This window comes from Bipolaris maydis, assembly GCF_028858645.1.
Source record: "Bipolaris maydis strain C4 unplaced genomic scaffold PSV08scaffold_13, whole genome shotgun sequence".
NCBI lineage: Eukaryota > Fungi > Ascomycota > Dothideomycetes > Pleosporales > Pleosporaceae > Bipolaris > Bipolaris maydis.
Window position 1 is genome coordinate 170,669 of NW_027093869.1, and position 16,200 is coordinate 186,868.

The window sequence follows — 16,200 nt, forward strand, 5'->3', positions numbered from 1 at the left end:
AGGGGAACCAAATTCCTGATCTTTCCATTAGCCTGGCACACTGTTCCTCGCATTTTCCATCTCTGGAATGATGAATCACTGTTAGAATTATATGACGTCATCTAATGAAGAAACGGGCTAAGTTGACTAAGTAGTTGAACATGCTTGTCAGGTTTCAGTTCGCCAACTAGAGGGACTAAGACCCGAACAGCCCGCATGTATCTTTCAAGCAGTTTACGTTCACTCAAGAGTATTTTTTCGCTAACACATTTTTTTGCTTCTTTTAACGCAGCACTGTCGAGTGCCTCGCGTCCGTCTAGACTCCTTTCTAGGTTTTCAACCCAGAACCTTTCTTCATTCTCTAGTACGTTCTTGACATAAAGAATAATGTCACGAAAAGATTTCAGTTCTAGATCATTCGTAGGCTCGCCGTCGATACATGTGCAGTTTTCGATACCAGCTTTGGTTGTTAGCCCTCTCGCCAAACAAAGTTTCTCTTGACCATACCAATCTGGAAGTAGAATATGTCTCTTTGCCACACCAGAAGAACATCTTCCAAAGAGAATTTATTTCTCTGCAAGCCAACCTCATGAAGAGCCGAGATGCCGGCGATTACCTGCAATTATCAGCGGCGTATAATCAGATAGCATAGCGTGCCTACATCAGTCATAAGTATCTTGCAATGCTTAAGAGTGAACTTGCAATATTTCTTCAGATTTAAAACGTCTTTTAAGCTGGCTGCATCTGAGAAATCGCTGATGATGCTTGGGTGGTCGTATATTTCAAAGGTGAAAATTTCGTTCACCTTTCCAAGCTTTGTAAGTCTCTCTGCAACAATGGGTTCGATAGCCTTTTCCAATTTGTAGGTAGTATTCGGGTTGAATTCGATCAACATGTCGACGTTACCAATCGTTCGGCTAATTTTCTCAAAGGGAGCAATTGTATTTGTGGTTTGACTGTTATTTCTTGGTTGATACGGAAACTTGGCTCCAAACAAAGCAGACATTATGAAAATATGGTTGGAAATACACCTCAGAAGGCGATTTTACAGGACATCGCCAGCTGCATGGTATTCCTATGTAGTTGTACCAAATTTGGAGCTGCTGACGAGGTCAACATGTCAGCGTGTGAGCGCTTTCCGACAGGAAAGCCACATCCATATGGTGTCGATGTTCAAAAAGCCAGCAATACCCTCAATATTATTAGCAGAAAACAATGCTACAGTCTAAATATCTTGGGTCAGGTATTATCTTCTTGTCTCAAATCAAGGAGATTGATCCCCACCACCGTTATCTATATGACAATGAGCGGAAGGAAATACAGAGCCAATTCAAGCGGGGAGCATGTATGCCATGGCTCCCTGGAAGCCGTCTCAAAGCTGAAATCCAGAAGTCTCAATGGGAAACTGGGGAGATCATCGAGTGGGAACAACTCGACGGCCACAATCTCCCTAGGCTTTGGTTCAGAGATGCTGACATCCACATAACCATAGAAAGTGTGGCACGGTTACTGGCAGCTCGCTCGTCTGGCGCTGCAAAATTGAAGGAGATGTTCCGTCGTCTCGACACCGAAGAGCGATGGTGGGTCGTCGACTTTTTCGAGTATGGTATGGCCACCAAGAAAACGAACCAAGGCAACAGACTGAATTATTGCTGATGCACAGGTGATCCAGACAGCTCATTTAGTCAAAGTTTGGCCTTTGACTGGAGACAGAAAGTCGTACTCAGTTTTTTTGAGCCTCCAAGACGGGGACGGAGTGCGACACGCCCGTCAGGAAAGTCACAAATTAAAGAGAACATCTATAAGGAAGCACGTAACGTTAGCCAGATACAAGGCATAAGAGAGGCTTTTCGCGAATTGAGTCGGCTTCCCATTCTGTGGAACAAGCGAACATTCACGTACCTAAGTGACGTGCGCAAGTCTTTCTGTCACGAGGTACGTACTCAACCGCTCTATTCTTGGCTAGTGCCAACTGGGAACAGGAAGCCGAAAACTACATTTGGGCTATTGTCGACCAATGGAGCGAGATCACACTGAAATTTAAATCTAGGATATTGCAATGTGTAGACTTCGAGTCCGTTCAGATACTGCAATCTCTAGCACCTGCCTTCTCCAAGAAGGACCATAAAGAAGTGGCAGAAAAATTTAAAAAGGGGCAACTATTTCCTCTACTCAAAGAACCTCGACTGCGACATCGAGTCGAATCCGCAATATACCAGCAAGGCCCAATTCTGACGTTGGAGACTTTTGCGAAAGATGTGCGCTTGCTACAAGTCGGTGTGCGCCAACCGTTGAATGATTTGGTGCTTGGTATGAGAAGAGATAACGAGGATACATTAAGGAAACGGATCTGCGATATTATTGGGAGGGAACTTGATAGAATCTCTGGTGAACACAACCTTCCTAAGACAAGCTACGAAGAAAGACAGTCGTCAATCAGACATTGTTACCAGCGCGTCTTTCTAGACGCGATCTGTACTAAGTATTCTACCACCAAAGGTTCCATCACCAGATCAAATATAAGAAATCTTGTGGAGGAAGAACTCAACCTTTGCTGCAGTGCCGACAAGGGGCCCTTGCATAACTTGGTGACGAACGAGAGTGTCACATCGACTCCAGTGCCAGCAGGTAAGTTGCCAGAGATTGAAGTAGACAAGAAAAAAAGACACGGCCAATCTCTTTTCAAAGAGCCGATGGCTACGAGGGATTTGTCCTACGATCGAATCAACGATAGCCGTCTTTCCACCGCTTTCTTGACACCATCGTTCATGGCCATGCACATCGTCCGAGTATTCTTGTTCGAAAGAAGGTCTGCCGAACCAGTAAGGACGCCTTCCTCAGGCTCACCAGCCACGACTATAGACTCTTTCTGTACTGCAGCGCGCCCCACACCCTTGGACTTCAATCTGATCAGTGGTTACTCGTCGGGGGTCGACCACACTCACGACTTTCCAACATGTACATCGAGTCCACCCATTCTGAATCCAAGTTATGTGCGAAAAACCCATGCGCAGACACCCAAAGATCCGGTAGAGTCTTTAGCGGCTTCGCTGGTTAGTGGTGAGCCTTCGTCAGCCAGTTCGACTCATACGTCGACTACCAAGCGCTCGGCATCACATCTTGAGTTCGGCGCCTTTGACGAAGAGAGGAATAAACAAAGACCTGTAAAGCGGCGATTCCATTTTTGCGAGCATGAACTGTACTCTGTGGGAGACCCAAATTACGAAACTCATACTGCAAATGCGTCACATTCTACGCCGAGCCCTACTAGTGTATACATCGATGAGACATCTTCGATCTCTCAGACAGACAGTGCTCGGTTGCTCAACAAATCTGACCTAAAAATACACCATCACCTTGAGATAGCAGAACCCTATTTGCAACTAATAGAGGAGTGGAAAAAATCAAATCATGGCGGACCGCAATCTCACATGGCCGTATCGAGACACTCAACTAGCAACCTCAGACAGAGCCTCTCCGCCAGTGTAGCGACGCACAAGCCCCAGGCTGTCAATCCTCGTAAGAGACCGCTCAAATGCGTCTGTTATATGTCATTGTATGACAGTAAATTATTCCTTCGTGTCCCACGCACAAAAGAGGCAACAGAACGATTTGCTGCGAGCCAAGATAAGGAGGACAAGTACTCAAGGTTCTTCTACAAGGGAAAACAAAGCGATATGATTGCAAACAATGGGAAACAGCTATATGCAGCTATAGAACGTTATGACCTACTAATAGTCTGGGTGGATTCTAATTGCCTGGGAAAAGCAGAGTAAAGAATGTAATTAGAGAATGCTGGACCACAATAGACAGTATACGTACGTGATATCTATCAGTCACCGCGGTCAATTAAGAGAAAAATCAAGAATGTTTGCAAGATTTGAGATTCTATTACTTGACGAAAAAGTATCAACCAAAAATATGTGGCGTCAAATCTTGATTTTGCACTCCCATGCACGCAAAGGCTGATCTGTGGAACACGTATGACGCAACAGCACTCCCCAAATATATGGCTACAACTCAAAAGATCTCAGAATCAGCTTTCAAGGTAGGCGTAGATTTTTGTCAAGCTTTCGTCTCGAGGAAAATGATGACTGATGAGCATGTTATACCCACCGTAAGCAGTGCGAAGCTATATAGTTGAGCAATTTGCAGGGCAAAGTAAACAGGTATTAGAGTAGTTAGTACCATTGAGCCATGAAGAGTCCGTTCATGTAATACTAAAGGCGCTCAGAAGCAAGACATGGACATACCACAGAACAGGAATCTCCTTATCATCAAAGGAAGCGTGTCATGGAAGGACTTTCTTCATCTGCTTGACCGTTTACTCAAGAAAACAGCTGAAATCAGCCAACGCAAAGAAACTCCGCAACCATGGCAGGTTTTTTCTCTTATTTGCGTCAGTGGTGATAAAAGGTATGTCGAGGTAACGCGGTTCGATAGTTGTCGCTAACTCAAAATCGTCCGCTGGCTGTCCTTCTTAGCCGCGGCAAAAAAAGTATAGAGGAATGTCGTCAGGTTATTAATCTTATCCAAAGAAATTCCAATTGCTTGGCCCGGGTCCCTTCATCCTACAGTACACATTTCGGTTCTCGAAATGTAAGAGAAGCGCTGATCAGGCATTTGGAAGAACCTGTTGAGGAAGAAAATCGTTGTGAAATGTATGCAGAGCTGCTTCCATATCCCTTCCTGTTGCAATCAGCTGAACATCGCTAGATTTATATGGAATTTCCATGGGCCTTATGAGCCCACCAATTATATCACATCGTATAATTATAATCCTATAGAGTCAGAAAAAAAAGATCCGTCTGTCTCAGATTTGTTCTTTCAAGGGCTCTGGGTTCGAGAGTATCCTGATCATGGACATAAAATCATAGAATACCCATTGCACGGCCTTTTCACTTCCGCCGAAGCCTCTAGTGAGTTTCATAATTCCCATATCTGTATTAGTTTCCGGGTACCTGCAAGAGATGATCACGAAATTGAATCCGAGCACGATGCGCTGAAACGCCCGGACGTCGCCTTTCATTTTCCGTTCATTGTTCCCAGGCATGACACTACAAGCAACAAGACAGACGACGCCACCAACGAAATCATGCTAGAAGCGGCCGCGCAAAAACTGGCTGATTGGGTCAGTCAATGCTCTGAGGGAGTGATAGAGAAGAAAACTGTAGCCGAATCAAATAGCCAAGAAAGTAGTTATATGAAAGAGATTTGAACAGAGAGAGATATTGAAAGAATCGGATTTTTCGGGAAGATTGGACCCATCGGTGTTCAACAGAAGACTGCGACCTACACGTTTTCTTTGGTGTAAGACTCTTAGCTAGCTTGAATGACATCAAAACAAGTCATATTCGATGCTAAAGCTGCGATGGTTCGTGACAAATGACCTGCGTTGCTAACCCTTAGTCACGACTCTCCTTACTACCTGATCGTGAGAAGCTTCAAACACCTGACCGGTATCAGGATACACAATGGCTTTGACCGTGATGATCTCCAAGGAGCGTGAATGGGGCCTTGCCTTGTTCTTTCAACCTAGGATTAATTAGTATAATGCTGATAGGTAGCTAGAGCACATGACTCAAGGCTACAAACTCCCCATACATCACTCGCAGAATGTGCGAGATATGATTACGCCCCAGCTTTCACCGTGATGATATCTATGACTAGTCATGTGGTAAGCGTCGCAACGTACCGTACACAGCTTTCTAGAAAGCATTCATTATGCCTAATACAGCCAACGTCCCCCAGCCACAGTGTTACACGCAAAAGCATCGTTTCAATATCTTTCAACGCTCTAGCTCCTACTTCGAACAAAAGGCGCTTTTTTCTGCACCACAATTATAATCACGTGCTCTTAAAAACGTAGAAGCAGCCTTCTTCTTAATGCCACTTACGACAATGCAAGCTGCAGAAACAACCATGAACAAGGTATGCCCTACCACGATTACTGTCGAAAGGTGTTGACTCCTATAGGAAGAAGACTCAACAGTTGCTACCGGAACTTCTAACCACCAAGAGACCATAATGGATCCTGTCGGTCAGATCATTTTGAGGCTTTCAGGCCTGTGTAGTGAGGCTAAGAGGGATCTCCGAGTTTCCACGAACGTGCTCCGTCTTGCTTCTCCAGTCTTTACAAAGATGCTCAGCACCTCATTCCGCGAGGGACAAAGGCTAATATCAGAAGAACTACCCGTGATTGAACTAGGGGACGACGAACCGGATGTAATGGAACTGATCCTCCGGGTCCTCCATTTTCAAGGCAATAGCACAGACCACGAAATGACCTCTGAAAGACTGGCACAGGTTGCACTCCACTGCGACAAGTATGACTTGACTAGGTCTTTGGGGCCTTGGGTAATCACGTGGTTCCGCAATGTGAGTGGAATTAGCAGCGATGCTACTGCGTTCGGTTTCCAGGTACTAGCTGCCTACATGTTTGGCGACCGCAGGGAATTCAGAGATATTTCCAGAGCAGCCGTCTTACAGCTGAACTTGATGTTCCCTGTAAAATGGAAGGAAGAAGCACTGTTATCAATCTTGCCTATAAGTGTGACTAGTGAGTGTGAAAGGGTGCTTAACATGGACATGCACTAACAAGAACCGGTTAGACTCCATAAAGAAGAGGATACAACGAGTTTTGAACGAGCTCGAAGCCGTCTTGCAATGCATGGAACGTATAATACGTGACGATTCTAGATGCTATAACACCTGGAAGCTTCTTTGTACCGAATGTGGGCGGAACCTTCCGGGCGAGGCAAAGCGGTGCCATCCATGTCAAAACACTCAGCTTTTAGCGGTTTACTGTACAGGGCAGACGAGAGTGGCTCAGTATTTTGATGTCTTGCGTGCCGTAGAGCTATGGCCTACTGTTGGCTACTTTGCGGCTTCCTCTGTTTCCCAAATCTCGCTGCGATTCACGAGCGCTAGGGAAAGTGTAAAACACGCTTGTGAAGGAGGTAGCTATTGTCCCCTGCTGAGGACCTTGAGTCTAATTTCAGAGAGAGCTAAAGAGGCTCAAGACTGGGTCAATGGACTGTGTTTACAGTGTGTTCGTGAAGGGGAAGATAAAGAAGATGGAATATGCAGCCATAGGTAAAATACCTATCAGCGTGTTTGTCCTAAGTTGAAACGAAGGAACTATGAACTCAGAGGACCGAATGATACTCACATCGCATCTTGTTATCATCTCTGTTCTTCAAACTGTTAATTTATTACACTGAGTCGTTATCTTGAAAGCAATTACAAGGTTGAAAGCAGCTACCACGACCTGTGTTATACCTGCGCCTGCTATAGACATAGTGGAGAGTGCACTGAGGAGTGACCAAGAATATTGCAACAAATCTCGTAGTTAGTTAATTATGAAAAATCACAATACAATATTGACCCTGAACCACCTTTAGCAGACCAGCAGTGGTTGCGTCAACCTATCGCACTTCGAGAGCCCTCATAAATCATTCACTGTTACTCCTTTAGTCTAAGGCTCCTCTCAGCTGTCCGCGTACGTCTTCTTTCATGTTTCTCGCCTCTCAATTACACATTAAGATACTCAAAGGAACGTTGGATTGATAAGACGGAGATGGCACAAGGCGATTGGCCCTGGCCACTGTTGAAGCCACCGTCACGGGCTACGTGACATCCACAAGCCACTAGTCACGCCAAGGCCCTTATTATCAATATATAAAGTATTGCGCAGGGACTGAAAGAGTCATCTTTGCGTCCCTTGTACGCAAACTGCAGTGACTAAATTTCCTTAGTTATAAGAAGTGGTTAGCGGCAAATATAACGAGCAGATCCATTAGGCTCTTAGGGCACGCAGCGCCGCAAGTAGGGAGACAGATCTTTGGAATGAGTAATAGGGAAGATGTGTCTCCTGAGCTCGGCCATACGTAGGTACCTATGTTTTGCTGAACAGGATGCGCCAAGAGCCTTGGCAGCTACGTACATACACTGACCACATCCAGTATCGAAGCGATATAATTACAACTGCGCCCTCATCGCCGTGTCTTTCCTTTGTCAAGCACTTTCCACCCTCGTACCATCATCCCAAATCTACCCACGCTTTGATAAGCGTCCGCATTACTGGTACCACTCGGAGCCAATCCCAAACTGCATCTGGCAAATCGGTTGAACATCCACAACAAATCGGACATTGACGTCAGCGATCAAGCGTGTACTGACCTCCGAAGTTCTTTCAAGGAAGCTGGTTACGGAATGGAAGCCAATATTCGGCTATCGTTTGCTTTGTGAGGCATTTTTTCAATGCTACCAGCATTTTTACAGGAGTAGAGACTCAGAAAGAGCCTCCATCATGTTGAGAGGCTGCTTGACATTCGAGCCAGCAAACCGAGAGGTCTCATCAGGAATCACAGAACTTACAACCTTGGAGTTCAAAAGATAGCAAAGGAAGATATTTTCCAAGTAGAGACCGCCGCCAGCCTGTCGATAAAGGGACTTTGCATACATTGTCAAGAAGAGATGAAACCATAGGAGTATTGCATGAAACTTCGTTGCAATCACGTTTTTCACCGTGATTGTGCTGTAAAGTGGGCGCAACACCAAGCAGGAAACAACCCGCCGGTATACTTGCTTGGCAGCTTGCTTGGCAGTGTATCGGAAGGGAATCATGAGAAGCTTACTTGTCTTCTATGTGGAGGCAATGTCACTGCTGAGTGAAATGAAGTGCTTGGTGTTAGTCGTGGTGATGGATGGAGAAATGAGTGAGGCAATAACTCTTAGGCAGGTAGGCCGCTGCGGCACCAAAGAGGACGGGTAACTAGGGCATTAGGAAAACAACGAAATCAACTTTGGAGTTTTTTGAGTCTGTCTTTGCCTGTGCTTTGCTTTTTTGGACATGCAATTACGCTTTTGGCTCATCAAATATGGCTAGTAAATCAATGAACTAGTTAGTGGATTTCTATGCTGTGTATGAGCTACGGGAATATCTTTCCATATTTCTATATGCGGGAGAGACATTAAGTAGTTGGCTAACTGGCTAAATGACTAATAATTCCAAACGCTATAGCAAGAAAGAAGAGGAATGGGTACGAGGCTAGCCATATGGTCAAGATGATGCAAAGCTACCAAAACTGGGGTTAATAATTGCTGAATCAATCAATTTGAGACAAGGTTCGAGGCAGTATCGTGGACAACACCAGCGTCAAGCATGCGACGGCCACCCATGTAGAGACAAGGAAGCTAGGGCTGACTGTTACGGAGAGGAGAGACTTAGGAAGATTGCCAGAAAAGATCATGTACACGGCGCACGCAAGCATACTAGTGATCAAAGAAGCAAATAGCGCCGCTCCCATCGCGACCAATGTAAATAGAGCAGCCCAGTTTCTGTAGCGTGGGTTGTCTTTCCACAACAGCCGCGATAGAAAAACCAGGCTAGCCACAGACGAAGTAGCCCCTAGCAGATACAAAATGGCGATGTATACACGTAAGCCGGCGGCTACGTCAAAGAATGTCGACTTGTGTACAAAGCAGTCGCTCGTAGCTTCTCCTTCTACTTCAGAGCTCAAGCTGCAGTAGCTTGCGGCGTAGATTGAAATCGCACGAGGCACATCTGTCTTCTCGAGAATTTTGTCTAGTCCTGCATCTAACACTTCATCGAAAACAGGAATCGTGTGAACGAGATTCTCAAGCGCATCGTGGAATGCAGTTATCTGGTACACGGTTAACGATATTACACTATGCAGCTGCGTCCAAAAGTGAGCTTACGCGGACGAGGTAAAGTTCACTAAACCAGTTCGGGCGGATGCCTGCTAGTACGCAGAAAAGGCAAAGTAAGAAGGCCAGTAAAACAAGGGCTATTCTAAGAAGGATGCGCCAGTTGCGAATACAAACCCTAAATGACATGGCGCAGGAAGTGCCGTGTCAATAGCTTGGCAACGTTGTCCTCAATATGCGAACTGTCAGTGACCTAGGGAATTCTTCTATCTATCTCATATGGCCTTGTCAGCATGCTTACTTATCGTGCTCACACTATGGCCTTGAGACTATCGTAGTCGCCCGAGTGTTGATATGCTTGCAGTCGTTGCACATCATCATAGTTTGATCAGTACAGCATGCATTCTCTATGTATCAATTTCAAACATAACGGTATGTACAGCCGTTAGCGATCGCGGCTTTACCCCTACATGCAAAGATTTAGAACAGTCTTACCCTCCAAATATGGCTTAGCGCTAGATGTCTGCTGTAGAGCGGCTGATGTCATTGGTCAGTCGCTGATTTAACGATGACTGGTTCGATGGAATGCTACATGCAGAAGTGAAGCCGCAATCGCTAACGGCTGTACATACAAAGCAAACACAAAGGTTTGGTCTTGAATTCCAAGCACTCTACTTACTTTCTTTGTCAATGAACTCTCAAGCTACCATCACTGGGATACTTTTCCCCTACATTGGTGGTAGTGTAGAATATGACAACCGATAACTATATGTACATGATCCATATCAAGTCGCTCGCGTCAGCATAATTCCGGTGTACGAAACTAGGTGTCTTGCAAGTACAAACAAGGCACGCAATAAGCAGGCACCCCAGAGATCGTTAAGGTGTGCTCACGCTGGTGTGTGTTGCTTCGCGTCCAAGCAATCACATTTCTCGCTACTATGTGGCACGGAGCATCTGATGGGATTTGTAACCAACGAACATCAGGTTCGCTGACTAGCAATAACTAGTCGCTACGTATAACCTCAAAGTCTCTTCAGGTGGGAAGCAAACGCAATGAAAGAGCCATCGCTTTTGAGAAAACTTCATTGCAAAACGCCAATGGAAGCCACTGCTGATATAGACATAATATGGCCACTTCAAGACGACAGTTGCCTCACGGCTAACGCTGAGGCATACGTCGATGACTATGTTCAAGCCATCGAGTTTGAACAATATTTCGACAGTACCCTCATGGGCTCCGATACCTTATATCCCGATCTATATGGGGCGACAGTGGATTGGGAGCCAGTGCTACAACGCAAGTACGCGCCTGAAACACGAACGGAACATTTGAGTAGCTCACCTTTTTTGTATTCCACTTCCACTACAGCAGGTATGTCCCCCTTACCGTACATACGAATTGCACAAGTTAACGCTACCCAGCTGATGAGTTATGTCTCTCAGTCGCTAGGACGGAATACAATCAACACCAAACTTTGTGTACTTCCCCTGCACATCTCGGCATGAGTGAAAACTTCAGCGCTACAAATGGTGACCTTTCAACGACAGCTACAGCACCACTTACAGCGGAGAGCATGCGAGCAATATGTTTCTCTACTCCACGCAGCCACGCTGTGCTGTTGCAATTGTCTAGCGAAGCCGCAAATGAAAAAGAAATCTGGGTATCGCCGAGGGATTTAGTACTCCGCAGCAGAAGAGAGACAGGGTCAATGCAGGCCCGAGAAACACATGAAAGAGATGTGTCGAGAAGATATTTGAGAGCGGAGCATGAGATTGCGTCCCTGGCGAGGAAAACGTATCATATCCCTGTGACCACACAACGGAAAGGAGGCAAGCGATCCAAGAAGGCTGGAACAAACCGCCAGAAGATTCAAAGTTCGTAGTTTTGAATGACAATCAACTAATTAGTTAAGCTAAAGGCCTTTCTTATCAACATTCTGGGTTGTGTATGTAACAATAGGATCCACAGCATTCAAGGTAAGAAAAAATTGTTAATAGACGTGACTTTATCGTATAGTTACATATCATTGCCCAACCATGGTTACCATAGCCGGAGCTGCTGAAACACAACATCAGATTGGTTCTCATGCTTGAACCGCACGAAGTAATTCCCTAGTACCATTTAGGGACGGTGAGCACGAATGGCAATCGACGACCTTTAATCGGACGCTGTCCGGGCACTGTTTGAGTAAACCTGAGCAGCATAAATAAGATTGTACACGATGTGGAGGCATTTTGTGTACAAGACAAATGTTCTACACGCGAAATGCATCATAGCTTATGTCTTACTCTTTTTCCATATTCGTAAGCAGAGAGACACACGCTCTCTCATCTTGAGTGATGACTGTTTTCTGCGAGCACAGTGGGTAAGATTCCCTACATATGATCCCTGGTCTGCAGCCCGCATGCATCTCAGGAAGCAGAAAACACATCTGTCAGTTTACAAATGGACATCAAAGAAAACCCAAGAAAGCGCATGCTAGAGCCAATGAGCTCTCCCAGCAGAAAGAGAGCCAGAACGTCGCCTACAAAGCCCAGTAAACCCATCTTAAGCTTGGATTGCACTTTTGCGCCACAAAGCTGCACACCGCAGCGGTTTGTGTCAGCGCCACAAAGCCGCACACCATTGTCCTTTTCCCTCGACTCCAGCACGACTTTTACAAGCTCTACATATTTTGAGCGCACCTCAGCCAGATTCTACCAGGACCCGTTCTCTAGTCAGGTGTACGACCGTCATAAAACATACAACCACCAGCCACAGAGCCATGCACAACCTCCAAGTGGGCCGCCAGTAGCTACCTATTGGCCGGGGTTCTCAGGCTATCAGCCGGCTTGGACGCCAACATATCGCGAGCCCTATGGCTGCTACAACTTTGAAGATATGTGCCAGACAAGTGTCTCTCGTTCAATCTACTCTGCAATTTCTAACAGTAACGGAAATTCTGGACATTTTGCAAATGCTGCGCGTACAAATGGGCCCATGATGATACCTGAGCCGTCTGGAGACACTCGCAGTGCCTTTACTGATGCCCTCGAATCATGCCTACTGAGAGTCCAAGAAAGAGTACTAAGACTCCAAGAAACAGTACTCGCAGAAAAAGGCTCAATAGAAGAGATGCTACAGTTGGCAGCGCTGCTGCGTAGCCAGCATTGAGATGGGGTTTTCGAGCCTGTGCGCCAGGTGATAGAGGATGGCCTGGGACTCGAAGACGATGCAATCTTCTGATTGCTCTAGTACACTATTATAGTCTTGCTTCCAGAATTCCAATCTTGGTGGTAGTAGTTCTTGCCACGTTTTGCGCATTTCTGCTGTTCTCTGAGAAAAGGATAGAAGGAACCGGCTTTTCCGTAGGTTGTTATGTGCACTGTTGGATCGGTAATAGGCTTAGTATGACAATCCAGTATCTATTACATATAGTTGGCATACAAGGATGTGGTGAGTAGGGACTTAGAGGCTACATTTACTAATTACATAAGTAGATAGCAAGGTAGCTTCGAAGCTTAGCTCTCTATCGACTGCAACCTCTTGTACACCTCGCGATTGCTCCCCAGAGCGCAGCCCCTTACAATGTTCTGTGCGATCCTTGTACATGATTATTAATATTCACTATCGAAGTGCAGTGCGGCGTGCAAATCAAAAAAGTCAAAATCGTCTCAAAGATGGATGACGTGTTATAACTAATTATCTAGCAACAGCTTTGCGCATCACATCAAGATGCGCACAAGTGGGCAGCTGGTTCTGGCGCTCTGCGTTGTGTAATGCGGGCGCGCAGTCCTCTCAAGCAAGTGCACTTGGGGTTACCAGTAAGTCACTTGGGGACGAACGGCTCTACGTAAATAAGCGCAACCCTCAGCTGGCGCGAGCCAAATTTATAAACACCAAATTTTCAATTAGTTAGCACACTTTATCGAACAACTAACGCAATAATCACCATATCACATTATCATGGAAACTAGGTCTTTAGATACGTGCCAGCTTTCTGTATCTCTGATTGCGGTTGCATCTATCTTTGACATAGTTCATAATTCAATAATTAGTTCTTTAAGTACTTAGGTAAATTACTAACTTTTGCCCTTTTCACACCGGGGTTTGCCTCGTGTTTCCTGCTCTGCATGGTGAAACTCCCGGCATTCGCAGTCTCGATGACTGAGCAATACCAAACCCTAGGGCAACCATATTTCGCGGTTGCACTGCTTATGCAGACATCCAAATATGTTATAAGGATGCAAAGTCGCGTTTGGATAGGGGTCAAACAATAAGGAGGGGACAAGCCGCCTTGCGGAAAAGACTAGCGAGACGTTCAATATTGCAGACATTTTGTTTGAAGGCTGTCCTAACGAAGCATTAATAGTGTAACTTAATTCAGTTGATTACAGAACTAACTCATTAACTAGGTAATATAGCTACTAACACACATGCAATGCCTATGTTACTGGATGTCACAGCTTTGGCAATGGCTCTGATCTTTGTCGCAGCTTTCACAATAACTATGCTTCCTACAATCCAGAATACTAATACTATCCCAATTTGAGTAGATTTGCTTACACATCGCGCATCGGTTCATATTTACGGGATAATGACCCGGAAGTCTTTTATCCATGCCGTGTGTCCACACGCGCGTGTCTGCAAGTCCCCATCGCCACGCATTATCTTCTTGAAGTTGCCACTTATCTAATCTTTGTAGTTCTTTACTCTTTTTTTCCTTGCACCATGTCCCCACCACCCCCAATCGTCGTTCGTTGCACATGTATTTGAGGACCTCTGCTTTCTCATGATAAGACAGTATGTCTAACATATTCGATACAGACTTGACAGGACCCTGGGTTAAAAGGTTGCGTTGAACGTCAACATTATCCGTAATAAGATATACCGCAAGGAGATCTTTTGGTCCAAGATTACGAATGATCCATCCCAAATCAGAGTCAGTGCATTGCTTGATTGCATCCCGAATATCGGCGATAGATTCCTCTAAATCCATAATAATTATAAAATACGCGTCTCTAGAAGAGGCACGTCTGGATTAGGCTCCTGGCGTTTTTACTCACTCGAAATTGGGTGATGTGTGGGAGATAAACTCTACAGCATATATATTTGGAAGAGGTGCAAAAGATCAAACTAAGTATCGATGTACAGTAATGTTGCCATGCTTACTATGTATGTTATTATACATTTCAATGCTTATGGTTGTCAATACATATATAGTTACATTGATAAGCCGTTTCTCTAAAGGTCAACTGATCATTTATAGTAATACATATATGTAGTAAACATTAATGAGATTAGTTCTAAGCATGGGCTGCAAAGTAAACGTCATCGCATTACTACCTGCAGAGAAAATGTTTCATCGGCAAGCTGTAAAGTGAGATATGTTCGTGACAAGCGACGCAGCACTGCAAATTGTTTAGAAGCGGTTCATTCTGCTCGAAGGCTGTGAAGATATTGGTGCGATCTAGAGAGAAGCCTACCTGGCAGCTGCCTCCGTAGGGTGTGGAGCCCGGCGCGCCCGCTGTGTACGTATGGTCGGAAAGCTGGAAGTAAGCATCCTGGCCGGCTTGTCGCACCACTTGCGGCTCCTGCTTGTCGAACAGGTCAAGGTGGCCCCGACAGACGCCTGGGTTTGGCAAGGTAGCCTGGCCGTCCTTGTCACAGCATCCTAGAGGGAAGTTGAGCTCGCGATTCACGTACGTAGACATCGCGTTGGCCTTTTTGGCGCCTCCGAGCGGTCCAGGATACCAAAGTGACCTGGTCAGCCGTTAGCATATGGGGTAGCGGCATCACAACTTCTGCCTTGCCATAGACGGCACACAAGCAAATGAAGATACCTACATGTGCCCGCTAATGCCCACAGCCCAATATATATGGACGAGGGCCTTTGAGTACATGTTTGGCGAGGAAGAAGGCGGCTCGAGACAAACCACTCTGTGTTAGTGTCATCACGCAGCCCGGCACTTTATGTCATTGGGCTCACGAAAGAATCTGGCCCTACGTGCTTTCTCTTGGCATCTTGTCTACGACTAGCCTCGACCTCGATCTCAGCATTCTGCAAATGCTCACACTATCAGCCATTCACCGCCCTCATTACTTTTTCTACATGGCCCGTCGGGTCATGCCATCGCTTCGATGTATACAAACCATGAGCAAGCAGAGGTCGTTGGTGATTGCTAGAACCAGGATGCGGCAGTAGGCAGCAAATTTCAGCTAATGTAAGGAAATATCGCTCCGGCTGAGACACCTGCATTGGAACACTCAGCATCCTCTTGCAGCGGGTCACGGCATACAGGTCGTGTCTTGTCGACCCTGAATTGATATTTCCATCTACCTGTTCATATTACCTTCATGCAGCAATCCAAGCAGCCGCAGATGATGAGTAAGTATCCAAAGATTGCCATTTGAGATTCTTGGCCAAATCCTAGAGGAGGTCACAGAGGCCAACATATGAGACAGCCCTAGATTCACCTATGGGATATCAGGTGCACCTATGCTCCTGTCTCTATCGCACTGCTAGCGCTATGTGAGAGGACTTCTTCTGTTGGATCAGCTAAGGT

General features: G+C 45.7%; 7 protein-coding genes across 7 annotated transcripts; 4 read left to right on the forward strand and 3 right to left on the reverse strand.

Annotated features, from left to right (window-relative positions):
• Positions 1 to 27: 27 nt before the first annotated feature.
• PSV08DRAFT_186534 (uncharacterized protein) lies at positions 28 to 985 on the reverse strand (the record flags this gene model as incomplete). Its single annotated transcript, XM_014221584.1, has 4 exons — positions 28 to 62; positions 275 to 439; positions 487 to 595; positions 641 to 985. 4 exons carry the CDS (start codon positions 983 to 985, stop codon positions 28 to 30), a joined length of 654 nt encoding a protein of 217 aa, XP_014077059.1.
• Positions 986 to 1,194: 209 nt separating this feature from the next.
• Positions 1,195 to 3,755, forward strand: PSV08DRAFT_354919 (uncharacterized protein; the record flags this gene model as incomplete). The annotated part of the gene is made up of 3 exons (XM_014221583.1): positions 1,195 to 1,585; positions 1,643 to 1,914; positions 1,962 to 3,755. 3 exons carry the CDS (start codon positions 1,195 to 1,197, stop codon positions 3,753 to 3,755), a joined length of 2,457 nt encoding a protein of 818 aa, XP_014077058.1.
• Positions 3,756 to 4,222: 467 nt separating this feature from the next.
• On the forward strand, positions 4,223 to 5,197 carry PSV08DRAFT_250511 (uncharacterized protein; the record flags this gene model as incomplete). The annotated part of the gene is made up of 2 exons (XM_066092404.1): positions 4,223 to 4,395; positions 4,696 to 5,197. 2 exons carry the CDS (start codon positions 4,223 to 4,225, stop codon positions 5,195 to 5,197), a joined length of 675 nt encoding a protein of 224 aa, XP_065948264.1.
• Positions 5,198 to 6,006: 809 nt separating this feature from the next.
• PSV08DRAFT_186929 (uncharacterized protein) lies at positions 6,007 to 7,078 on the forward strand (the record flags this gene model as incomplete). The annotated part of the gene is made up of 2 exons (XM_014221582.2): positions 6,007 to 6,538; positions 6,591 to 7,078. The coding sequence occupies 2 exons, from the start codon at positions 6,007 to 6,009 to the stop codon at positions 7,076 to 7,078; spliced, it is 1,020 nt and encodes a 339-aa protein (XP_014077057.2).
• A 2,011-nt stretch (positions 7,079 to 9,089) lies between these two features.
• PSV08DRAFT_186849 (uncharacterized protein) lies at positions 9,090 to 9,840 on the reverse strand (the record flags this gene model as incomplete). Its single annotated transcript, XM_014221581.1, has 2 exons — positions 9,090 to 9,647; positions 9,703 to 9,840. 2 exons carry the CDS (start codon positions 9,838 to 9,840, stop codon positions 9,090 to 9,092), a joined length of 696 nt encoding a protein of 231 aa, XP_014077056.1.
• A 912-nt stretch (positions 9,841 to 10,752) lies between these two features.
• On the forward strand, positions 10,753 to 12,808 carry PSV08DRAFT_186369 (uncharacterized protein; the record flags this gene model as incomplete). The annotated part of the gene is made up of 2 exons (XM_014221579.2): positions 10,753 to 10,955; positions 12,094 to 12,808. The coding sequence occupies 2 exons, from the start codon at positions 10,753 to 10,755 to the stop codon at positions 12,806 to 12,808; spliced, it is 918 nt and encodes a 305-aa protein (XP_014077054.2).
• A 2,168-nt stretch (positions 12,809 to 14,976) lies between these two features.
• Positions 14,977 to 15,537, reverse strand: PSV08DRAFT_354923 (uncharacterized protein; the record flags this gene model as incomplete). Its single annotated transcript, XM_066092885.1, has 2 exons — positions 14,977 to 15,397; positions 15,482 to 15,537. The coding sequence occupies 2 exons, from the start codon at positions 15,535 to 15,537 to the stop codon at positions 14,977 to 14,979; spliced, it is 477 nt and encodes a 158-aa protein (XP_065948265.1).
• Positions 15,538 to 16,200: the final 663 nt, after the last annotated feature.